Source organism: Thunnus thynnus, chromosome 5 (assembly GCF_963924715.1).
Source record: "Thunnus thynnus chromosome 5, fThuThy2.1, whole genome shotgun sequence".
In the NCBI taxonomy this organism is placed as follows: Eukaryota; Metazoa; Chordata; class Actinopteri; order Scombriformes; family Scombridae; genus Thunnus; species Thunnus thynnus.
In genome coordinates this window covers 16,566,537-16,591,994 of record NC_089521.1, presented here as the reverse complement: position 1 = coordinate 16,591,994, position 25,458 = coordinate 16,566,537, and the positions used below count along the sequence as shown (strand labels likewise).

At 39.9% G+C, this 25,458-nt stretch overlaps 1 protein-coding gene across 2 annotated transcripts; it reads left to right on the top strand.

The window, feature by feature from the left end:
* The first annotated feature begins 1,162 nt into the window (after positions 1-1,162).
* sema3e (sema domain, immunoglobulin domain (Ig), short basic domain, secreted, (semaphorin) 3E) lies at positions 1,163-25,458 on the top strand. Of its 2 annotated transcripts, none has more exons than XM_067589588.1 (17): positions 1,163-2,264; positions 13,120-13,280; positions 13,636-13,695; positions 14,121-14,240; positions 16,159-16,252; positions 16,562-16,678; positions 18,271-18,413; positions 18,513-18,627; positions 19,602-19,671; positions 19,756-19,900; positions 20,233-20,458; positions 20,800-20,891; positions 21,314-21,355; positions 21,606-21,772; positions 22,145-22,212; positions 22,525-22,658; positions 23,389-25,458. In XM_067589588.1, exons 1-17 carry the CDS (start codon positions 2,144-2,146, stop codon positions 23,887-23,889), a joined length of 2,376 nt encoding a protein of 791 aa, XP_067445689.1. In that variant the 5' UTR covers positions 1,163-2,143; the 3' UTR covers positions 23,890-25,458. The 2 variants fall into 2 exon arrangements, with proteins under 2 accessions (XP_067445689.1, XP_067445688.1); XM_067589587.1 differs by having other exon boundaries at positions 1,164-2,264; positions 22,142-22,212.

The following is a 25,458-nucleotide window of genomic DNA, read 5'->3' as shown; positions in this document are numbered from 1 at the left end:
TGATATTCATTTGCTTTGTTTGTGTATGAGTTTGTGCTATTTGTGCAGTTATTATTTTTTCCATTAATTGTTATTTTTTCCATCAATGCAGAAATCTCAGTTATGACTGCGGATTACAACTGGGAAATGTTCTCATTAAATCCCTGTTGTGCAAATTAAAAAAAGCAGTCATAACACAATGTGAACCAGACACAGATTTGTGAAAAAGAAAGGAAACTCTTTTTTGCAGACTGATGGAATGCTTCCATGTTAGGGATCTTCATGACTTAATGTTTATGTCACCGCAGAGCCATGAGAAAGAGACAGAGAGAAACAGATGTATTCCAGAGAGCTTTACGGGAGACAGACGACACCCTGCTCCAGTAACTGGACACCTGTGGGACTTTCTTGTGGTATATGGGCAAATTCAAAAATGATTTCTGTCGCATCTTGGACATTTATGTGTGTGTGTGTGTGTGTGTGTGTGTGTGTGTGTGTGTGTGTGTGTGTGTGTGTGCTTTTGCTTATCAGTCAGAAAGCTGTGGGCCTTGAGACAAAACAAAAGACTACAAAGATATGGTGCAAGACTGCATGTCAATGAGCTCAATGTGAATATTTTACATTATACTGACAACACCTGAAATCCTGTACTCACACATAGGTACACATACGCAAACACTACTGGAAAAAGAGACAGATACCAACTTAGTGACAACAGAGTACAGTGGCAGATAATGAGAAAGAATGTCAAAAAAGAGAAAAAAGCCTGTCAAGCAGGAATTGCTGGACACAAGGACACACTAATAACTGGGTTTTTACAGAACTGAGCAGTGCGAGAGAGATGGGAAGACAGATAAAGAGAAGGAGATTAAATGGGCAAGGACAAGAAATTGCCATGAAAAAAACCTTGTACATGGAAATCCATGGTAACAGTCATAATGGCTGTCTACATGGAAACAAACACAAAGAGGACAACAATTGAAAATGAAAGAAGTGCCACAGTTAAGAGGCTGAAAACCTTGGCTCGGGTCCATGTTAATGCAGTGGAGGTAGGAGCAAAAAGGAGGAGGGCAAGGGGAGAGGAGAAGCGAGGGGTGGTCTGTAGAGTGACATGAGAGGCGGTATTTCTTAGAGGAGAGCTGGGGAGAGTCTTACAGAGCCTGTCTGGGAGGCACAGCGCACTTAATCCAGCTGCCTGGGAGGGAGGGAGAGAGATCTCAATGCAATCTAGAGGAGGGAGTAGGCAATTTTCAGCCATTCAAACTGATATACACTCAATACATTACCAACCACACACACAATCTTTTCCTCACATACATACACCACACCATGGCAGGTGCCCTGTGCCCAGATCAGTGGCAGTGGTAGAGACCATCTTAACTGACTCACTGAGGTTTGAGCTGAGGTCTGGATCCTCTCTGACTGTTAGAGCGTGAGCAGAGTTAGGAGCTTCACTTTCCCCAGTGCAGCAAGACCGCACGCCAGGCACGAGGCTCCCCACTCCTCCCCTCTCCCACTCTGCCTTTTCCTGGGCTTCTGTCCAGAGAATGACTGGCTCCTGTGGACCCAAGAGGAGCAACGCAGCCTGAAGATACAGTGCACATCTCCAGCTCTGCCTCCCTGCTGGAACAGACAAATGCAGTGAGGTTTTTATAAATCGGCAGCAACAACACCTTTGTGGGATTCATTTTCTTTCATCAGATCAGAAAGAGTGGATCTGAGCTGGGCATACAGACAGACAAACAGACGGACTGACATATGGACAGAAAGCAGCAGGCACTGCGGCGTGAATGTAGCAACTGGACTTCTCTTCTCCCTGGTTACTAAAACCAAACAAGGATAATAGACAGAGCTATCCTGTCCACCAAGGTAGTGGGTGGATGCAGCTTTCAGCAGACGGCTATAGGGGAAAGCACAGACTGTATAGAAGCTGCAGACATACATCTACTTGATCCACATTGTGGTGATGATCAGAAAATGGGCTGTTACCTTTAAGTAGACTCATTTTGGATTGCTATACTTAAGCTCATCCCTTATTATACAGTGTTTGCAGGGAGTTGCAGAGCAAAGAACTGTGGACTTTTTCTCTTTTCATAGACTTTGCTGCCCATGTTGAGCGTACTTGCAGGCTTTCTGTGTAGATGAACGTGGAGTGTGTGCCTCGATGAGGATGGCAGAGTGCATAAGGACTGTGTGTGTGACACTGATGCTGCTGTATTTGGCTCCGCTAAGCACGGCTCACACAGCACACAGCGTTTACCCAAGGATACGGCTCTCCTACAAAGGTAAGAAAGACATAGTGTGTGTTTATGTGTTTGCATGTTGTTTTTATTATAATTTTAAAGTTTGGCAACAAATTGTTATATTGCACAAATTCAAATGTTCCGATGTATTGCACCAATGTAAAGGTGGTGATTGCAGCACAGTGTGTAGAACTGTCAGGAATAGTCAATGCAGCCTGAATAGAAACTTGCATTCTCTGCTCAGTGCCTTCATGGCAGATTGAGAATAAGACAGGTGTAACAGTGCAAAAAGAATTTCACACTTTAATTGACTTCTACTTTAAATTTATTGCAGTATATATATTTTTGTTAGTAACAGTGAAATGATTTAAATGCATTCATAGAGATGGTTGTTATGATCAAGGTGAATTTAACATAGCTTCTGACATGTCTTTCTCTTCAACGTATACGTAGAATGCAAGTGTAATGGTGAAAACTAGTGTGAAAACACACTAATACCAAGATCATACTGTGAGTCAGTAGAGAGGCGGCATCCTCTGTGAGTGAGTAAAAGAAGCCGCAGGTTATCATTACCACGTAATGAGATGGTCATCCATCAAGATTTATGTTTTAGCCTGAGAGAAAAAGTTACCATGCAGAGCTGGATTGGTGATCCTCTGCTCTGACACTGTGAAGTGCATACATTTTTTTTATTGACTGTTAATGCTCAAGGAGCCTGCTTGTGGTTTGTTTTGGTCTTTTGGCCACGGTGGCTGAGAATCCACAATGTGGCTTTCTCTCATGCTATAGTGGCGGAGTGATGGAGGAGGTATTCAGGCTTGGGAATGGATGGTGTTGTGTATGTGTCTGAGAGAAGAAGCGTGTGTATGTGCGTGTTTACATGTGTGTGGGAGTGTGTGATATAGATGTTCATGCACTGGTATGCAGACTGATTGTTGTGTATCTCTTGGACAATAATGAGGGTTTTATCTTTGTAGATAAAACTCTTGAGTAAACATTGCCTTTTTTCTCACTGCTTCTTTGATCTTTATAGCAACTGAAGGTGGTGATTCCACATAAGCCTGTTAGTCATGGTTGAATATAGGTGTGGAATTTGGATGGTCGATAACTCATAAATACGGCGCTGTTGGTCCTTTATGAGAGTTGACAAGTCTGGTTCATCAGTTGCATCTTTGAGGGGGGTTTGGTGTTTATTGGTATGTACTGTAAGACTTACTTACATAACTTTTTGCATATTATAATGTGTTTGGCACAAGAAAATGAATACATTTAGTAGGAAACAGAGAAAGACACAATGAAAAGTAATAGAAATGGAAGTAAAAAATAGACAAACTAAGACAAAAACATTAGAAAAAGAGATTTGGACTTTACGCAAGAGTAAATGCAAAGTTCATATATCAACAAAAGTGCGCAGATTAGTGCTGATGTATTTAGTAATAAATGCCACATCAACATCTGTTATGATCATGACTTTCATATACTGTACCACCCAATTCATTAACTGCCTGAAGGGAAAGCTGCTACAGTGATTGACACTCCACCTCTCTCTCCCTCGCTCTCTTCTGTGATACATGTTCTGGCTAGCACAGAGCGCTATGAAAAGGCTTCAGTTGGATCCTATCATTATGGAATGAAAAACAACTAAGCCTTAATATATGCCTCATGGGCTTTGCCAGTGATTTTTGCACACACCCTTAAGTTCACACAAACTCATACAAACACACACACATGCACAGGCGGAATACTGTGAATTCTTCACATGCCAATGACTTGGATGCGGTTCACAGAGATGAAGCGGGATGTGGTTTTAACTATTCACCCTTAGGACAAAGAGAATATTACCATAACATCTGGTATCAAAACAGTATTGCAAAAATAAATAGATTCTCCTCTTTGAGAGAAAGCTTGATAATGGCAAGGAAATATTTATAATATCAGTGCTGAAATTTAACCCGCTTCTTGTCAGATGGGCTGATATCAAGTGTGGGATCAATAAAAATCTCAATAAAATATCAACTTTCTCCTGGTTTCTGGAAATTAATTCCTCTGGGCTCATTATCATGTGTTTCAAGAATGACCTGACAACAAAGCATTATGGATCTCTGCATGCTTTGATGTTAGCCACACTTCACACATGGTGTGCAATTACTATTCTCTTCTCTTTCATCTATTCTTCATCTTCTTGTCTAGACTTCTGGGCCAGTAATTTTTTTTCCAAATGCATTTGATGCACTTTCATCCCAGGCATCCTTTCATTTGCTTACACCCCCAATTAACTCCAGTTCCAAAAGGTTGTTACCTAAATCATGTGGAATATTGAATTACAATCATAGACTTTCTGCTGTCTTTGGAGCAGACTCGACCCTAATCTTTGGCTGCACATCTTTCAAAGACTTTAAACACAGGCTATTGATGATAATATGCCTAAACTGCTTTTGGCCAATCAAACTCCTTAATTCCTGGGCCATTATATGTAGAAATACCCTGCAGTGAGATTCGTTCACTAAAGAATTGAAATGAGAACGTTTGTTTTTGTTACTATGTTTGTCCCTTTAGACACAGTTTCATTAGTTTTGAAACTGCACTGACCTAGGCTCTTGGCAACAGCTTCTTCAAATTCTCCAGGCCTGTGGAGTGAAATGAACTCTACTTTTAGAACAACCATCAATTCTGCTGCTAATGGAGCTGTTGCACAGCTAGCATGTGTCAGAATCACGGCAGGTTGCAGGTAGGTGTCCCGACATACTTACTTCTCTGCTTCTACAGCACTGTCATCATGCTTGGCTTGAGCTGCAAAGAATGTGGTGCAGCAATTTTCATTATAGTGATGACCAAATCAGACCAAAGTCATTTACAACAACTTTTCTGCATAGTTTAATATGCTAGATAACATAGTTATCTTTGTGCTTACCTCTGAAGGTGAGGTTGTGTTGGACATTCAGTTCCTGCTCATTCAGTCACGTTAGTTCATTTCAATCCAGCAGTGTTTTCAAACAACTCAGGATAATGCATACTTAGATACTAGGGGTGTGCCCAAATATAAATACGTTATTTGGCAAAGCAGAAATAGAGGGTTTTTTATGAATATTTGTTTCATACAAATATTTTGAAAATTATTTGTTTTCGGGAAGAAAAAAAACCCATGTCAAATGCCAGCATGCAGGTCGGTTACATCGCTATCTCAGTCTCTCTCCTCTGTTACGTCTATCAGCCGGCCTCAATGAGGAGAGTCACATCCACCTGCTACATGATGCACATTTCCTTATTTGGACATCGTTCCCGGAGCTGGGGGTGTTCACCAGAGATAGAGCTGAGCTACTGACACACACAAAGTGCTCCCAAGGGACTGTCCATAACCTGTTGTTCCCCTTTTCCTTTCCACAAAGTTATGTTGTAAAAAATAGGCAATAAATGAAAAGTGCACAGCAATAATCTCCTTTGAAGTTCTTCCCTACACTTTACAAGGTGTGCTGTCTCTGCGTTATGAGTGTATAAATAGGTAGAGGTCTGTCTGCAATGAGGCGATGAATAAAGTTTTAGCTCAGTAGTCAGCACAGTTGTCTATGATCTGGGAGACTCCAGTTTGAGAGCCGGTGTGGGGACCTCCTTTGTAAGGTAGTTTATTCATGAACACTTATTGTAACACTTTAATTTTCTAATCATCTTTCCACTTTTATTCAAATACAAATACAAATAATTTTGCTGCCTCAACAAATATAGATACAAATACAAATACTGGGGCCTCTGCACACCCCTACTAGATACATAATAATAGATATCTATCCTATCCAACTACTCTGTCAATGTTTATTTACAGCAGAGAAATCTGCTCATGAAAATATAGAAAACAGCAACATCAAATCTAAATTCTTCCCTGAGTGAGTCTAGGTGTCATCGCTTCTGTTTGCAGTAAAAAGAAAAAAATACTGGATTGTGATGTGAGCAGTGTAATGAAAAAACAAAATCTAAAAATGTTTTTCTCATTCCTGAGAAATAACACAAGTTACAGGTTATTATTGCAGACAAGCTTGTCTCTCATGAAAACATTTTTTCAGTTCAGTAAAACTATTTGTCAGAGCAGCAATGGCAAACACATGGAATAAAACGTGACCCCTTCATAATAATTAAATTGACCATGCATACACTAAGCATGTATGCCATGCCAAAGACATGTTTACCTAACAGTCATGATCATTTAGTAAGATATAAGCTTTTCTTAAGCTTGTCTGTAAAAGTGAATAAAGTTATCAGTTGATGTAAAACTCTTCTGACTGTATATGTCAGCTTATATAAATAAAGGCATCTCCCAATTTTAGCCCAACCTTAACCTCATAGAAATTTCAAACAAAAGATGCTTAAAGCACTCAAGACTGAATTTAATCACACATTATGTGAGTGTGTGTCAGGTGTACTAAAAATGAATGAATGAGAATATAAGCACACACAGTATAGTGAGGCTATTGAAAATACTGGCCAGCAGCAAATGCTAAAGCTTAGATGTTTTTTTTTCTTTTCCTCCACATTTACTGAAAATAGATGAGATACAGGCATGTGTGAACACAGTGACTACTCAGGTAGTAATTACAACTGTACCAATTACTTCTGTAATTTTAAACCTTCCTCTTCAGAGAAGAAAAAACTTTCTCTATATATTTTACAGTCTTGAAATGATGTGGCTGTAGGTGACTTTCCTCTGAGGTTGAGATGGGGAATACCAGTATGGCCTAAAGTTGTGTCTGACAGTGAAGGGGGGATTTTTATCTTATATTTTTTCTACTTAAAGCTAATGTGCAAAGTGAGGAGTTCCATTAACTTTCTTCCACCTACATGAGCAGAGACCTATAATTAACATTTACTACGTTGGATCGTGGCCATAAGGCAGTCATACCTTAAATCAAACCACTGGAAAATGGATGAATGGTGACACCTTTTAGGTCAGCAAAGTCAAAAGGATATTTTTTCCCGTCTACCCTTCCCTTCCTTCCACATTCACCTCTCTCCCTCTTTCTCATTTTGTCTGTGTACATCTCAGCGTCCTTTTCTCTCCCATTGTGTTAGGTGTGTGCTCTCCAGTTCATTAATGAGATGTCCAAAGGGGAAGGCAGCTGGTGAAAACCTAATATCCTTTCTGACCTTTTCCTGGTGAAGGGACCAGAGAGAGGAGATGAGTTAAGTTTGTGACATGGGAAAAGAAGGGAAGGCACAAAGATTGTTTGAGTCTTCTGAGTTTATGTTGCAATAATATTATAGACCAGAAAAAGAGAATGAAGGATGGTAGGCACTTCTGAAATGCCAAGTGGATATTGTTTATTATAGGCTAGTAGTTAAAAGAAAGCTAAGCTTGTCTGTCTTTATTTGACTTTGCTTTTGGAGGACAGAGAAGAAGCAGAGAGGAGAATGGCTACACAAGTTGGAAGTTAGCAAACTTTTTTCTGTGCTGTATTCAATAGATATTAGATATTCACTGCAAATGACTGTTCATGTGTACTTTCACAAAAATCCTCTCCACACATTAATGTATCGAAAAGTAATTTTAATGTGGAATGACACTGATACATCTGGGCTCTGAGGTCATACTGTATGCATGTATGGTTGAGGCTACGGTTTAATCCTGGGAAACAAGATTCCTGGGAATACTCATCCAAACCATTTCCAGTTTCCCAAGAAATATAATAATGGGAAGAGAGGAAAAACACTTTTTCAAACAATTACAACATACTGGAATATATTTAGAAAATATGTAGGCATACAGTTTACTTTCTTAAAAGATATATGCAACAACTGTGTGCGTGTGCAGGTGGAACACACTGAAAGCTTACTGTAATTAATAAACACAAAGACCCATTAATTCAAAGCCCATACACTTGTGACCTTTTGTGATTGCGCCATGACCGTTAATGCAATTAGTATGGTAACTTCCTTTTGGCCCACCGAATTCATCTGTTGTAGGCGCTACCATCGCTAACACAACACAATGTCTGCCACCAGCTTTGCGTGGAAATACTTCTGCTCTGTGAACAAGTGATCAAATGTGCCAGAGGTTCAACAATATTTAACCCACTGAATTTGCTTAGATGAGCATTGCACAATGTTTGAAATACTGAAGTAAAATAAAGAAATGCTCTGTTAACTTTGAGTGATCATTGACTTTATTACTAGGCTATATCTAACAGTACTTGACTATTACAGAGGGCTGGCACCAGCAGCCTCTGAACACTTACAGAATATGGAATCCATCTCAGTTTAATAGAATTACTTTGAATGAGCCAGCTTGCTAGGAGTGTGCCCGAATACAAATATGTTATTCGGCAAAGCACAAATAGTGTTTGTTTTTTTTAAATATTTGTTTCATACAGATATTTTAAAAATTAAAAATAAAAATAAACTATGTCAAATACCAGCCTGCAGGTCGGTTACATTGCTATCTCAGTCTCTCTCCTCTGTTCCGCTGTTACATCTATCAGCAGGTCTTAATGAGGGGAGTCACATCCACCTGCAACATGATGCATATTTCCTAATTTGGACATCATTCCCAGAGTTGGGGGTGTTCCCCAGAGATAAAGTTGAGCTACTGACACATGCTTCATGAACAAGCTTCATGAACACTTATTGTAACACTTTAATTTTCTAAAATTAAAAGCGTAATAAAAACAAAAACAGGATTTTTAAGTCTTTTTCCAAACCAACCAAAAATTCAAATACAAATAATTTTGCTGCCTCAACAAATACAGATACAAATACAAATGCTGGGCCCTCTAAACATCCCTACTACTTGCTTTAACGAATTTCATTTGTTTATACAATGAAGAATTGACAAATAGCCTATCAGTTCCATGAGGCTGTTGTCAGGTCACAGATCACAGGCAATGAACATTGCATTTCATATTATTCATATATATTCTAGAGCGAAGTTCAAGCTGCGTTCAAAGTTTATATTAGGCTATGTTCATTCTAATAATGAGTGACATAAATGGTGTTCTTTTGCCTTACTAATTACCACCAGTACCACCAAACAATGCTCTAAAGCGGCCAGGTTGACAACCCATAGGTTTATGCATATTTCTTCTTGTTGCATTTAGTGTTGCTTGAAATATGACCAATGCGTTTTGACTGTAGCTGAAGTTGTCGCATAAAAACAAGCCCAGTTCCCAGGATTCACAGGATAGTGTGCTTCGGGATAGATAGTATCTCATTTTCAGGAAAAATATGAATCCCTAGTTGAGGCAGTATAGCCTGGAACAGAAGATGATAGACATTGTTTAAATGTCAGTCAAAATGTCACACTCCTTTATTTGGAAATCCTTTAAAAGATGACACATTAATATGTTTGTGAATGTCTGTACTGTTTGATAAATAGGTATCTATTGGAGTTAATCAAAACATGAACTGCCAGTTGTTAGGGTATTCTCCTGATTTATAATATCAATTAGGTTACAGACTTGCACTATGTCTTTATTACAGAGAAATAGAGAAACACACTTTGCTCTCTCCCTCTCCTCTCACCCTGCTTGGACACTCCATGTGGCTTTCATTTTCCTCCGTGACATCATTCTCCCCTACACAAGGGGATTGTGGAACACAAGGCCATATACCGATAATGGCATAACACAGTTCTCCAGCTCCTGACCCCCACCCCCAGGGGCTCCGCAGTCTCGCTCCGGCCTTAACAGCACAAGGAGAACAGACTCCCTCCTTATTCCTGTCCCCTTTAACTCCAGTTCATTCCAATAATTCTCTTTGTTTCTGTTCCAGCAGAAGTCCCATTACTCAATGTGTAAACATAGACTTTCTCTGGACTTCTCTGGAAATATGAAACTGCTACCACAAGTTTAACATCTGACATGAAAGTTTAGTATTGGCAATAGATCAAATTATGTTAGCAAATTTAATTTGTGTTTTTAAGTTTTTTATGATCTCCTGTGTGCATTTATCTTGGTTTCTTTGACTAAAAATGAATATTTCCCGCCCTGCTGCTAAGAGACCTATAATTCAAAGTAGCTTGCTATTGCACACACAAACACACACATACACACACACATATTGTTCTTCCTGGTGCAGGAAAACACTGTTTCCATACATGGATAAAGAGGAGATCAGAAAGTTTATTTTGATTTCACTTCACAAATCTTCTCAGGCATCTCTCAGCGCTCCTCAGACAGCCGATGAAAGTGTCTGTCTTGAGGGAGTCCTTTTTCTCTGTGTTTTCCATTTGAAGTGGGATCACAGTAGGGCCATGTGTCTCCCTGGCTCAGTTGCTGATGGAGAAACACCCTCCTCCTTCTCCTCCTCCTCTCAGTTCCTTAGCTGATGGCTAAGAAGCGCTCGCTGGCTGCAGACAAAACTTGGAGAGCAGAGAAAAAAGACATAGGAAGGATAAACGGAAATCCCCTCTTTCTCTTTTTCAGTCTGGGCAGTGGCCGCAACTGTCTGTAGCTGGTGCACATAATAACAGGGGAGAAACTTTTTAAACAGCATTGTGCACACCTAAGCATCTCTTAGTGAGTCAGTGTAATCAAAAGATGCACCAAGTGCGTTTTATAGTAACTGTGTAATTATGTGTAAGTCAGCAAATTAATGAACACCTTATTTTATTATAAACTTGATTATAGTTTCATATACTGGTGTTTCTCTCTTTTTCTTTCTTTCTCACGCTGGTTACTGTTAGAGTTTCCTCCTTTTGATTAATCAAATGAACAGGGAATGGAAACATCACATCTAAGATATCATATTTACCATTCTACATATGTAAACAATCCCAGAGTGAAACCTATCTGCGTGAGTGTGTATGTGTGTGTTTGAGAGAGAGAGAGCTTGCACATGGCTATGCATCTCATCGTGTGTATGTGTCTATATGCATCAGCTGCCACTCATCATTATTAACAAAGACAAGTGAAAAGTAGATGGAAAACGGGTTTGGCATATGCACTGTTTACTCCATCGCTTTAAATAGGCATCTGAGTCTGTCAACTAAATAAGTGGTAGCAGATCTGACTTCACATAAAGAAAGAGCTGATTGTTCGGGAGCCAGCCTAACACTTATAGAAAAGTTGGAGTGGAATGTTATAGTACCGTCCTTGATCTAAGTTCAGCTTAACTCAGAGGCAACTATGGGGAGATATAGGGGGGAGAGAGTGTGTGTGCACAAGAGAGAGGAAGAGACAGAGAGCTGCAAGTGTGTGTGGATTAGATAATTACAGGAAGCATGTCTGAGCCCTGGCAGAACACCACTGCCACATCCCCTCAGTCTCTGCCACCTAACCACCCGAGATCTAATTCTATTCAAACAAACAGTCGCCTGTTTCCACCATAGAAATATTAATAACAACAAAATATACACACTCACCCACTCCTCTGTGGATACCTAATCCTATTTTAAACAAATAAAACCTTCCATGGAGTGTATGCTGTTGCTATGAGTCATCTACAAAATGGGATAAACACACTCTCCTTATATCTTGGAGATCAAGTATCACTAAAAATATACAGATGTTAGAAAAACATATCATACAATTACCCCCTGCAACCCCAGCATGTAGAGACACCTCAGCATCATTTGAGGTAGTTGAAAGGTTTGCACGTATTACAGTCATGCAGTCTTTTTTTCTCTCTCTTCATTTAAAGAGAGTTTGCTGAGGAATAGTGCATGGATGGCATAAGTTGTGCATAAAATAGAACACATATAGAACACATTTGAGAACACAGCCTGTGCAATGCTGGAAGCCTACTATAAATTTTATCACAAACCGTAGCTTGTCTGCTTAAATCTGTCTGAAGTTTCTAAAGTTCTGCTAACACACTCCAGATCCCCGTTTCTACTTTTACAAGGACACCCAGGCCAACCCGTTTGTGTGTTAATGAAAGCTTTTTCAGGCCAGTGCAACTCACAGGAAGTGCACACCTGGGGGTGTGCACTGGGGCTTTAGCACTTAGTTTAAATCCTTCACCCTCAACCCTGCTCTCCAGAAGCTCACAGAGAGCAGGTATAGACGAGGTGACTGTCAGGTTCAATCAGGTAGATAGAACTGGGTGTGTGTTTTGCATGTGTGCATGCACATGCAAACTAACTGAGAGTCTGCCGGCATAGAATATGAATAAGATACTTTAAAAGATCTGTGGAGTGTGTGTTTATATTACGGCTTCCTTTTTTTAATAGGATTTCAAATCACCTAAAGGAGGACTGACAGGGAGTAGCTTGCAATCTCAAACTAATGTCTGATTAAGAGAACGGTTCCGTTTCCTGTCTGATAAAACTGCTTCCTCCTCGTAGAAAAGACTGCATACATCAAATGGCCCTCTCAATAATCACAGCATCTTTCCCAGGACTCATATGTTCCACTTTTTCCCTGATTCTGAGGAGAATCTTTATAGTTTCCAGAGTGTCTTTGTGGTTGAGCTATGTCAAAGGTTAGCAGTAGTCCTTATAGCAATTTAATGGTATGTGGTGCTTGGGAGGGCTGCTTTGAACTTCCCTACATACTTGTTTATGAACTTTTAGTGATGATAAAAACAAGATGTCTATAACTGAACCAATGACACACTGTATGAGAGTAGCTGAATTGAGTGAGAGGAGGTATAGGTGCCACATGGGAGGGAGAGATGAGATGAAATGATAACCCTGCTGTTGCTCTCTGCCATTCTCTGGGGAAGTGATGAATCAGAAACATATGTTGCAATGTGCCCTTGGCCATGGGAGCAGTTGGGACTTAGGCACATGGAGAAGAGTTAGAAATCCCTTGAGAGAGGGCTTGGGTCAAATCTTACGGGTAGCTAGCAAGATATGGTTTTCATTGAAAATATGAATTTTAATCTTGCTTCTTGTTTGCTATCTAGCTAAATATATGTGGTGCTTCTGTCGTGTTGTTATAATTTCTATCTTGTTATGTTATTATCTCTACAGAGCTTTGGCAGCTGAACAGGACCTGGGTGTTCCAGGGGCATGGAACAGCTCTTCAGCCCCAGACCATGCTGTTGGATGATGGCCATGAGAGGCTTTATGTCGGGGCCAAGAATACTCTGTTCTCCCTAAGTCTGGACCGGGTTAACACACACTACAGAGAGGTAGGCCTGTTTTCACCCCCCATGCCCCACCCCCACCCCTGCCTGCCAGGTAGTGAGACACATTGATCTCTTTCACCCATGGAGCAATAAGTCAGCCAAACTGGGTGTGCATATATGTGTTTGTCTGTGTGTATGTACACAATGCGTAGTTTTGAATTAGAAACTGAAATAGCATGGTACAATACCCTGTCAGATTATTTAAGCAATATGTGCTCTCACATTCTTAAAATGCAGTGGAGATAATATTGTTTGGTCAAATTTTCAACTATTAACCTAACTTTGTAAATATTTTTTTTCTTTTTTATATTTTAAAATGAAATAACACTGTTGTAAACGTAACTGTCTTCTCTTTCAGATCCAGTGGGCCAGTACTGAATCTCAGATAGAGGAATGTTTGATGAAGGGGAGGGAAAAGGTAAGGGACACTCTTTACAGATTAGTAAAATATAACTGACAGCATGACTGCGTATGTTATCATCTGAGTGTTAGTATTAGTGTGGTTGACGATCAAGGGCAAAGCATAAATGCCCAGTTGGTAATGTGAATTAACTTTATGTGCATTTATAATAGTGTAATTGATGTATTCCAGTTTGTGGGCAGATCAATTATAGAGATAGATACTGTCAGCATGTATGGATTGATTTACATATCTCACTGTGCTCATTAACCTTTGTTTAACCTGAAGTATTGATGTTATTGATGATGCAGTAAAAGCCTGGCAATTTTCCATTTCCCCATCTTCTCTTTGTGGCCTCAATCCTCCCTCACGACCCTTCTACCACCCCCACCCCCAACCCACTCTCCCTACCCACTGCTTCATCTCTGTATTTCCTCCAACAGTCGGAGTGTGCAAACTATATCAAGGTCTTGCAGCAGTACAACCAGACCCATTTACTGGTCTGTGGAACAGGAGCCTTTAACCCCATCTGTTCCCTGGTCAGGGTGGGACACACAGGGCAGGTGAGTCCCAAGGACTGAATTTGGTTTAACAGCCAAATATTTAAGTTGTATTTTTTAAAGTCAAACAGCACAGTGACCTGACATTTTGGTCTGGTTATTTATTGTGGAAGTTTCTTGTTATGCAGTGTTTTCCTTTGCCTGTGCACCAGATTTTCACTGTTAATGACTTGCAGCAAAACAGCCAATCATTCCAATGAAAATGTTGCAGATTTCTGTTATACAGCCAGCCAAATTTTACATTGTACTCTTTTACTCTACACTCTTTTCTCTTACATAAAACCTTGTGTAGCCAGAACCTTCTTCACAGTGTTTTGGAAATATTTTAGCCAGAAGCTCTTAGTAACTATTAGTACAGCTTGGACCTGAGCTGTTAAACACACAAGCTACAAGATGAGTTTATCCTCCTAGCAACACGGAGTGATGTGAGGTAGAGCTGGAAAAGACAGTGAGTGAGAGAGGGTGGAGTTTTGTTTTCCTTGCGGGGAAAGAATTTGCCACACGGTTCTCATTTATATTATAAAAAACTGAAACCACCACCGGTCAGGTAAAATGGGCCAGGTGCTGCTTTCTTTAGGAGGGATTTGGAGGACAGGAAAGACTAATGTTCTGTCTCTGTACTCTAGGGTCAATTCAAGTGTGTATGTCAGGAATGTTTGTGCATACTGTTGGGCATGCAAAATTGCCTGCATACATCTATGTGAGCATGATTGTCTAGACGTATGACACGTATCTCCCAGATGTCAAACACTGAGCAGCCCTTGGGTGCGTGCGTGCGTGTGTGTGTGTGTGTGTGTGTGTGTGCGTGTGTGTGTGGGGTGTATTTAGAGAGAGAGGAGGGGAGAGACCTTCTCACCCTGCATTCCTTCACTGGTCCAGTAGATCGACCAGGCCAGTTACACCTTTCAAACAGGAACCACACTCAATCATCACTCATATCATTGGAATGCTCATAGAGTGAGCAAAACTGGATCAGCTATGGCTGGTTGCTTTATGTATATGCAACCAAATCTCTCTTCAAGCATGAATTGCCTCACATAAATTTCCTCTATGTTGTATGTGATTACATCTTGTCTAGAATTACCATTAAGCCTGAGCTGAATAATATTTATGTAACGATAAATTAAGATAAGGCAACCACTGGCTAAAAAACTGAATATTTATGCCTACTGGCTCTGTTATTTTAATGAAAAACACCCCATGTTTCCGAGCATGTATGGTGATAGTGATTCAATGTTATTTTACCTATTTTCTGTTCAGTTTTGACAGATCACATCATATGATGGATGAGTTTAACCCAGAAACTGACTTCTGTTACAGTCACGCAGGGTTTTAGTCACAGCACAGTGGGGTTCCTGCTCTACTCATAAATCAATGACATCCTCTCTGATCTGCCAGTGACAGTCATAAACACTGTGGTGGCCCACAACATATGAGCTAGTTCTATAGGAAGTTGAGGTCTGTCTTTATGTGTGTGTGTGTGTGTGTGTAGGGGGTGGGGTGGGGGGGCGTCTGTGTTTCTGCCACCTGCTGTGCAAGGCATCAAGATCAGAAGAGTAGTAGTTAACTCACTGTGATATAAGAGCATAGCATAGTGGGTTATACAGACAACAGTCCTTCATTTGGTCATCCATCACTCCTTGTCTCATCTATCTTCACTCCTCCTTCTCATCCATCACTTTCTGATCACTCCTCTCTCTAATTCACCTCTCTCTCTTTCTCACCTCCTGGGGTTCGTCTGGATGTTGTTAAAGGCTTTGTACGGGTACATCTTTTGAATATGTGCTTGCAATGTTTATGTTTCTGCATATTTGTGTGTGAATAACTTTGAACTTTGTGCTTGCCTGTGCGTGTGTCTCTGTGTGTGTGTGTGTGTGTGTTTGTGTGTGTGTGTGTGTGTGTGTGTGTGTGTTGTTCACAGGATAGGCGGTTTGCTCTTGAAGAGGAGAGTATTACAAGTGGCAGAGGACGTTGTCCGTATGACCCCAACAGTCCCTGCACATCTACATTCTCCAGTAAGAAACTGATAACTTGTCACCTCACCAACACTTGTGAGACTACAATGTATGTTTTCATTTCAGTTGGGTGAATACATAACATACAATTCCACTGAAGAGGTTTGCTCACTTTGTTGACGTCTAAGCATCCAATACTGCCATCTTGTGGTGCTTTTTCATGTCAGTATTTTAATCACAGTAAAAGGGGTTTGCAGTTTTGATAACACATATCTTGTTATTAAGTTTCTGCTTGATTTTGTGTGTGTGTGTGTGTGTGTGTGTGTGTGTGTGTGTGTGTGTGTGTGTGTGTGTGTGTGTGTATTTTAGGAGGAGAGCTGTATATTGGCCTGTACACTGACTACTGGGAGAATGACGGTGCTTTGTGTCGACTTAACAACCAGACCTACACACGCACTGAGAGAGACGACAGGCAGCAACTCAATGGTTGGTATATATTACAGAATAATTACATGTCCCTTATAGTCTGCTGCAAATAGATATACCTTATAAAAAATCCTAAGTATGTTTTCAGAAAATAAATAAAAAAATGTCCAATAGCGCAAACAGTAAGATGTTACTTTAATGAGATGTTATAAGGGCCTGGGCCCCAAAGGGGCAAAGACCCTATTGTATTTCGTGTGTTTGTTTCTTTCTTCTTCTTCTTATTAGGGCCTGAGCCCCAAAGGGACAAAGACCCAATTGTTTTTCGTGTGTTTGTTTCTTTCTTCTTCTTCTTCTTCTTCTTCTTTCTTTATTATTACGCCACTTCAACCTTTAATTTGACCCCCTAAACATGCTCAAAAACTCCCCAAATTTGGCACACACATCAGGTCTGGAGAAAAATTTGATAAAATGTAAAAATTAACTCCTAAAGTGCCAAAATGTGCTCTCTAGAGCCACCTATGTAACTAAAATGCCTGCCATGGCCCGTAGGAATGTCGTAGAGAGATCAAACCAAAACTATTCATCTCATCAAGACCTACAAATCATATGCTGACACCCTGACCTAAATCCAACAGGAAGTCCGCAATTAGCCTTTCAAAATAAGACTTTGCCCCAATTTTGGCCCCCGAACAAACACTATCTCCTCCGAGGGCGTTAATGGTATCGGCTTCAAACTTTAATAGGTGACTTATGACACTATGCTGAAAAAAAGTTGCTAAAAACTTTGTAATAACTCGAACGGTTTGGATTTAATAAGCCCTGAAAATTGCAGTGCCATATCACACCTTACAATGTAAACCAATGGGGAGGCAATCTATGGGCATAAACTTTGTGTCAAACAGAGGCTTCTGACATCTAAACTATAAGTCTGACCACTTTCAAACCTGTATCAATGTATTCGCAACGAAATTTCCTACCAAAAAATATGATTTTTAATGTAAGCTTTGGCCAAAGTAATGGGATTTATGAGGAGATTTCACAAAAAGCGTACTCTAAAATCATCCTCTCCAATAGCTCCTGGTGATGTCACTCACTCAGTGCTGTGAAACATTCTGCAATACACACTCATTATTAAATCACAAGAGGAGCAAGAGGACTTTAAAACTCACACTCTAATATCTCAAAAACAATAAAAGATTGAAAAAACATGTAAACTCAAGATTTGTAGGTCAAAGTCTCGTGACTCATTTAAAGTTCAAATGAAGTTTGTATCTAAAACTATGTGGAAGCAGTAAATGTTCTCTCATCTCTCATTTTTAAAAAGCAAAATGATCTGATCCCAACGGACCAGAGTGCGAGGTCCCGACCAAAGCTGCTTGAACCTTTAATTTAGTTTGTGTTTTAAATCTATTTTATTCATACATATAGGCCTATATATATGTAGATGGTTTCAGACATGACTTGACAAATATTAAATTCTTTTTTCAGACTTGCAGACCATAAAAGATGTGAAATGAATATGAATTTTACCAGCTTATAATGAGCATACTGTTTTCTCCACCTAGTGACATCCACAACTTCCACTTTTTAAACTTATGTAAACTTTATGTTTCACTGCAGGCCTTTTTTGTTACAAATTCTACTTTCCACAGAACCTAACTTTGTGGGGTCAGCAGTTATCCCTGACAATGATGACAGGGATGATGATAAAGTTTACTTCTTCTTCACTGAACGAGAGATGGATGCTGAGGGGGCGAACAAGGCTGTGTATACCCGTGTTGGACGAGTCTGTGTGGTAAGAATGCAAATGCTGTGCACCTTTTCTGGACTTAAACCAGCCAAAGCCAAAGTACTGACAGTGCCGTCACAATTTATATCTTCCCTCATTTCTCAGAACGACCAGGGAGGACAGAGAATGCTGGTGAATAGATGGAGCTCTTTTCTGAAAACTCGTCTTATCTGCTCTGTGGCTGGACCCAATGGCATTGATACACACTTTGATGATCTTGGTAGGGTTATGAGGACATTTTTTTTGCATGTCATCGGATTTATTGATTATTAAAGCGATAGCTTTTTAGTATCCATCTGTCAAGATTTGTTGAGGTGGGAAAGTCAGAATGGTACTGAGGATTTTTGTTGCTATATGTGTCTGTGCTGCAGCAGTGCTAACAAATTTATTTTTTTATTTTTTTATTTAGTAATAAAGCAACACATCACAATACTTGAGATTATTTCTATAAGATGTACAGCCAGCAAAATTTACTACATTTCATGTAGAGTGACACTCTCTACCAATTTTCACTTGTTCAAACTATATGCACATCACTTACAACTTCTTTAACAGACAAGACTAGACAAGTACAGTTTTGCTGGACTGTGAGTGAACCCAGGTTAGTGACTATAAGATCAAGTTACTCAGCAATCAAATCAAACTGCAGATTTGCAGAGCAGTGTTGGTAACTCTCTTCAAGGGAAAGTAGTTAATATCTACCTAAAAAGTTGACTAAGTGTTGTGGTTATATAAAGATACATTTACATGAAATTATCCAAATGTTAGAACTAGTGTTATTTCTCACAATTTCAAGTTTATTTTAGGAAAACATTCTCAAATAGAGATCCTCTGTCATCCAGTAATTTTATTGGATGTTAGAGAGGGTGTCCCATTGGTTGGTCTTGAAAATGTTGCTTATGCACATTTGAGCAATGTGTTTCAGTCATATTAAGACCTTGACTTGAAAAGCTCCCAAAAAAATGTCAGTACTTTAACAATACTATGAGTTTGTAGCCATATTTGCTAGCAGCTTTGCGTGGCTATAGTTAGGCACAGCCATGCTTTGAGCTAAAGTCATTATTACAACATACTCACAATGACAATATTAACATGCTGATCTTTAGCAGGTAATGTACCACATTCACAATGACAATAGTTGTCAAGAAATTTCACTAAAAAAACAAAAAAAAAATGCTACACTTTGTGTTTCAGAGGATGTCTTTGTTCTCAGAAACAAGGATGGGAAAAACCCAGAAATCTTTGGCCTTTTTAGCACAACAAGGTGAGTAGAGGAAGACATCAGCATTTCATTATACAGGCACAATTTTGTTATCCATTAAATTACCAATAAAACCTTCTTTTGCAGTGCTGTGTTTAAAGGCTACGCTGTGTGTGTCTATAACATGGAAGACATCAGAGCAGCTTTTAATGGTCCATTTGCCTACCGGGAGAGACCTGAGCATCGCTGGTCACCTTATGAGGACAGAGTCCCCTACCCTCGACCTGGATCTGTGAGTTTTAATGTCTGAATAAAGTCATTTTTGTGGAACTTCATTTCTTGATGCTTCAGCATTATGCATTCACAGCACTCTCCTTTAGTCTGTGTCCGTGACAGGCGTCCTTAGAGAGGGAAAGTGTTGTGAGCATGTAGGACACTCTGGTGAATGTCAGCACTGTTGTAGCTACATCAGCAGGTCATACAGGGACAGTCTGAGCCAGACTAAAGCATGTCAGCTTTTTTTTCTTTTTCTCTATAATGCAGACAGTGCAGATGCAATTAATGACCCTCCTCTGTCTCTGCCTTTGCTCCTTCCTTTACTCTCTCTGAATTCTTCTTTAACAGTGTGCCAGTAAAGTGAACGGTGGTGGCTTCTCCAGCTCTAAGGACTTTCCTGACGAGGTTTTGCGGTTTGTGCGTGCTCATCCTGTGATGTATCATCCAGTCCTTCCCCAGCATCGTAGACCTGTCCTGTTGCAGACAGAGCCAGGCAGGAGAAAGCTGACCCAGATTGCAGTAGACAGGGTCCAAGCCCAGGATGGACACTACCATGTTCTCTACATCGGCACTGGTATATACATACTGTGAAGAATGAATATCCACTGCAATAAGCTTATATATGCATATATGCAACAAAAATGTATATTAGTGGTTGCAAAATAAAATTAAAGGAGGCACTCTTAACATTTAACACACATGATGTGACATTTTGATGGCATACAGTCATACTTTAAACAAATATTAGTGTAATACTGACACTTGTTGCATGCTAAGACAATTTTGAACCTGAATTGATTTTGGAAATAACGCATTTTATTCATTCATTTGATGTCAAGGCAACTACATTAACTGTAAAACTTTTGTTTAAGCAACAGTGTAACATTCATGCCGAGTGCTTCTTCTTTTCATTAGATGACTCAGTGGTGTTGAAAGTTATCACCATCTACAACAAAGACACAGACACTATGGAGGAGGTGCTGCTGGAAGAGCTGCAAGTATTCAAGGTACTCTATTTTTAGCTACAAAATGTGAAAGCAAATTAGACTTTGTAACCACACAAATTCTGCATTTAACTGCATATTTATCATAGTCCATTACTGCTGCAGTTGCACCATTAGAGCGACTGTTTAGAAAACACTGCATTGCTGATTTACGTCATTTACATCATCAGAGGAGAACATGAATTGTGTGATTTGAATATATCAGTTCTACTTAGAGCAGTTATTTGAAAACTAATGTTAAGAGCAAGCAGTGACTGCTGCCATTTTAATTAAGAAATAATTTTGGATGGATAGAAGCATGTCAGGAGGGCTCCAGTGACAAAGAACTATATGTCAGCTCTTGTTACTTTATTCTAACTTTTGATGAACCACTGATTCAATATCATTGTTGAATACTGTAAAAGCAAAATGTTGTCTATTTGCAGGTGCCAGCACCAATAAAAGAGATCATAATATCACCAAAAAGGGTAAGAGGAGCATCTGAATCCATATACTGTTGTTCATACCTGCAATTCTGTTGTTTAGCCACAAGATGATAACATTGCAACACTTTGCTTTACTTTGCATTGACATTGACAATTTTGATGTACTGTAGCCTACTTTTGTGAGCCTACTAAGTAGCCCTGCTAGATGAGGTAAAGACAGAAAGGATATGTAACATTTGATTCCAATTAAATTTTGTCTTGATATCAATGGTCCATGTTTTTGGGTCCACAGCAACAGCTGTATGTGGGGTCAGAAGTGGGTGTGGCCCAGGTCAGACTACATCAGTGTGACCTCTATGGCTCAGAATGTGCTGATTGTTGTCTGGCCAGAGACCCTTACTGTGCCTGGGATGGCCTCACCTGCTCCAGATACTATCCCGCTGGAGTCTACACGAAGAGGTAACAGCACACAGCTCCGAAAGAAGGCCTGTTTTTCTTCTTCCTGCAGATGTGTGTGTGTGTATGTGTGTGTGATATCAGCTGTTCACACCTTTACTAGTACACCTCTGTTCCATCATAGCATCTTGCCCTGAATGTCACAATGCTCTGCTGCCAGACTATCAAGCCATTATCACAGGCACTGAGAGACATGACAGCCAGGTGTTATGCAATACTGATCAGTATGCACTTGGTTTCCACCCTTCTTCTTCTTTCAGTTTTTCCCTCTCTTTCTCCCTCTTTCTTTCTCTCCCTCCCTTCACTGATCCCTCACGCTTTCATCACATGTTCAAAATTTCTCTCTCTTTACTTCCCTCTCTTCCATCTCAGCAGACGATTCAGGCGGCAAGATGTTCGTCATGGCAACGCTGTCCAGCTGTGCAATGGAATGCAAATTGATGGTTAGTGTATAAGTGACTGTGTGATTGGTGTGTGTACGTGTGTGCGCAGACTAGACTGTGTGTAGTTATTGGCATCTGAAATGTTGTCAAACGAATACTGTAAACCGCAAGGAAACGATGTAGTTCTTCAGAAGCACTAGACAGAATATAAATACCAACTCTTATGTATCATTGCATTTGGCTAAGGTGAGGTTAGTGCGGTTTTATAATGGATGTAGATTGTGGTAAAACAATCCACTCTTTGCCATCTCACTTGCACAGGCACTATTTGTTATGATCTTTTATGATGTGTATGTGTATGCTTGTTCGTAGATGAAAAATGGCACAGAGCCGAGGAGAGGCTGGTGTACGGTGTCGAGAGCAACAGCACTTTACTCGAGTGCGTCCCTCGATCACTTCAGGCCAAAGTCCTCTGGTTCTTACAGAAAGGAAGAGAGAAAAACGAGGTGAGTTTTATGTCCCAAAATATGTAAAGAAATACAAATGCAACCATATAGAAGACACTACACCATACACATGAACAAATGATATGAAATTAACCAATACATTGGAAAAAAGAAAAGTATTGTACAGTTAAGGTTCCAGTTACAAACCCATATCGTATTCTTCCTCTCACTAGTCTCACTAGTCATACACATAGTTTTGATTTGACTTTAAGCTGATATTTCTGCTGCTACCTCAGTTTTTGGCAAAAATCGACATTTAAATAGTGAGGTCTGTGGATTTTCCTGAGGACATTGTTTCTGTTTTTCAAATGTAATGTTTCAATGCACCACAAACTAAATTCAGTTCTCCTTTGTACTGGAGTGGTTTTGCCACTCAAGCAATACATACAGTATGCATCTCAGCAATATCTCAAAACACTGGGATATACATTTAAAAGAATCTTTATATCTTAAATATTTAGATTTAGATATGCAGTATATATTACCATTAAACAAAAACTGGTATAGTTATTTACTTCACAGAACCTTAAGTATAGAAATCACTGTATTGAGTGCACTATTGGAGGACTACCCTGCCTTAATTTATCCTTTTTTTAATTAAAATTCTTCTAGGGAGAAGAAAAAAAATCAGCAGCATTGCTGCAGTTGTCTGAATCACTAGAGTAGCCTTAAAGAATGGCTACATCACAGGCTAATACTATATATTCTTTTGTTTTTTTCCTCCATGTAGGTTCGAAGTGATGAGCGAGTTATCATGACCTCCCACGGGCTGCTGTTCTTACGTGTGAGAAGCTCTGATGCTGGTGTGTATGTGTGCCAGACAGTGGAACACGGATATGTGCACACATTATTACGTGTCACTCTACACGTGCTGAAAGGGGAGAGGGTGGAGTCTGCGATCCACAGAGCTAATGATGGAGAAGGAGAGAAAGCTGGAGCTTCATGCCACCCCCCAATGGGCTCCCTGCCAGGCCCAAGCATCAGCCCCAGGGCTCTAGTGCCGTCCTCAGTCCCAGGCCCCCACTCCAGGCTGTGGTACAAGGAGTTCCTCCAGCTTATTGGCTATGGGGATGCCCAGAGAGTAGAAGAGTACTGTGAGAGAGTGTGGTGCTCTGATAAAAAACGTAAAAAGACCAAAAGAAGATATGCTCCTCCAGGTGGCGAGAAGAGAGGGAAAGGGAGGGGAGAGGAGAACTCCCACAGAGCACCCAGGCACACCTTGGACACCTGAGGAGAACAGAGATTAACTGCACATACACATACACACACACACACACGCACACATACATAGTCTAAAGGTCAGACTCACTCAGTGTTTGCACCATGTAAAAGGTTTTCACTTTGCTTTCAACAAGAGCAGTAACGCACAAACAACAGTAGCCAGCTGTCTCGCTACTGTAGCTACATTTATTACTCAATAGTTTGACTATGCTGTTACCAATTATTTTAAAAATACTAATTATCTGGCGCAGACCCTGAGTAAATACTATAAATGTCAGTGTCAGTGCAAAGCAGAGGCCCTGGAATGAGATGGGTGACTGATTACACGACATTGCCTCTGATCTGAAGAGGCAGAACATATATATCAGCTCCTGTGGACTGACCCAGCCCAACCCAGCTGTCAATCCAAACGCACACAGAGACTACTTCACCAAATCTCTGCTCTATCTCTCATTATGGCTCAATATGACTCTTACTGTATCAGTTATGAGAGAAAACAACGTGTTAAAAGGTAATGGCATTCTTTTTTTTTTTGGTACAATGATAACTTATTTTCTTAGTTTCTACTTTAAGTTCTGTAGTTGTTTAGATGTCATAAACTGGAAAAAAATAGTGTTGTTTTTGTACAGTGAAAAATGCTTTGAGCTTTATGATACTGCTTTGATTTTAATGTGGTCATGGCTGTGGTGTGTGTGGTTACAATGGCCACAATTCATACAGTAAAATGTTGCAATGCCACTATTATGAATATTTGAAACATGTTTTAATTATAATTATGCCCTCAATGAAAGTAAGTACTATTTAAGCACTTGTAAACCCTGTTACAGTAAACCAGTGGATATTATTGTTATTTTAAGTGTCAACATTTAGATCTGCAGTTGTGGTCAAATGTACCAACAGTATTGTGTGTATTGTATATTGTATTTATCTAAAATTAAGGGTGGTCTTTGTGTGCACATCTGGTAACTGTGTATTCAAAAACTCACCCTTCTCTGCTATCCCCCCCTCTTTCCCTTAATCTCTCTCTCTCTCTCTCTTCATCTCTCTATCAGGCCTTACTCCCTCTTCACCGCCCCATTTGTTTGTTTGTAACAATGTTGCAGATGGGATTCATAATTACCACCACAGACAATAATGTAGAACACCACATGTCCCTTAGAAGAGACAGACAAATAAATGTTAGGGTGACCATCCAAGCATGTCATTAGGAAAACTGATGAGTCAGCCCCATGAATATACAGCTACTCCTCAGATGACAGAAACATCAAAGAATCTGATGTCAACATGAAAAGTATTGTAGTGGATATGTTAATAACAGAGTCTGGGGGAATCACGTCTTGTTCCATGTCGTGCCTTACTTACTTATCTCTCGGTTTTGTCACTTTATAGTTTGGATCTGGCTGTCTTTACCACATCCATAATGTGGTAAAGACAATAGCTTGGTCTCTGTCAAGGCCTTATACTCTTATCTTCACTCATCATTCTCTTTGAATGTTTTGAAGAGTTTTGACTTTGATTGAAAATGCTGTGTCTGCTATACCCCTTATAAATACCTGCCATTAAAAAAAGATGGACCATC

Coding starts and splice junctions, on each gene's coding strand:
- sema3e (XM_067589587.1), top strand. CDS start 2,144: ATGAGGATGGCAGAGTGCATAAGGACTGTGTGTGTGACACTGATGCTG. Junction 13,696..14,120: donor TGATGAAGGGGAGGGAAAAG/GTAAGGGACACT, acceptor TTCCTCCAACAG/TCGGAGTGTGCAAACTATAT. Junction 21,356..21,605: donor TCATAATATCACCAAAAAGG/GTAAGAGGAGCA, acceptor TTGGGTCCACAG/CAACAGCTGTATGTGGGGTC.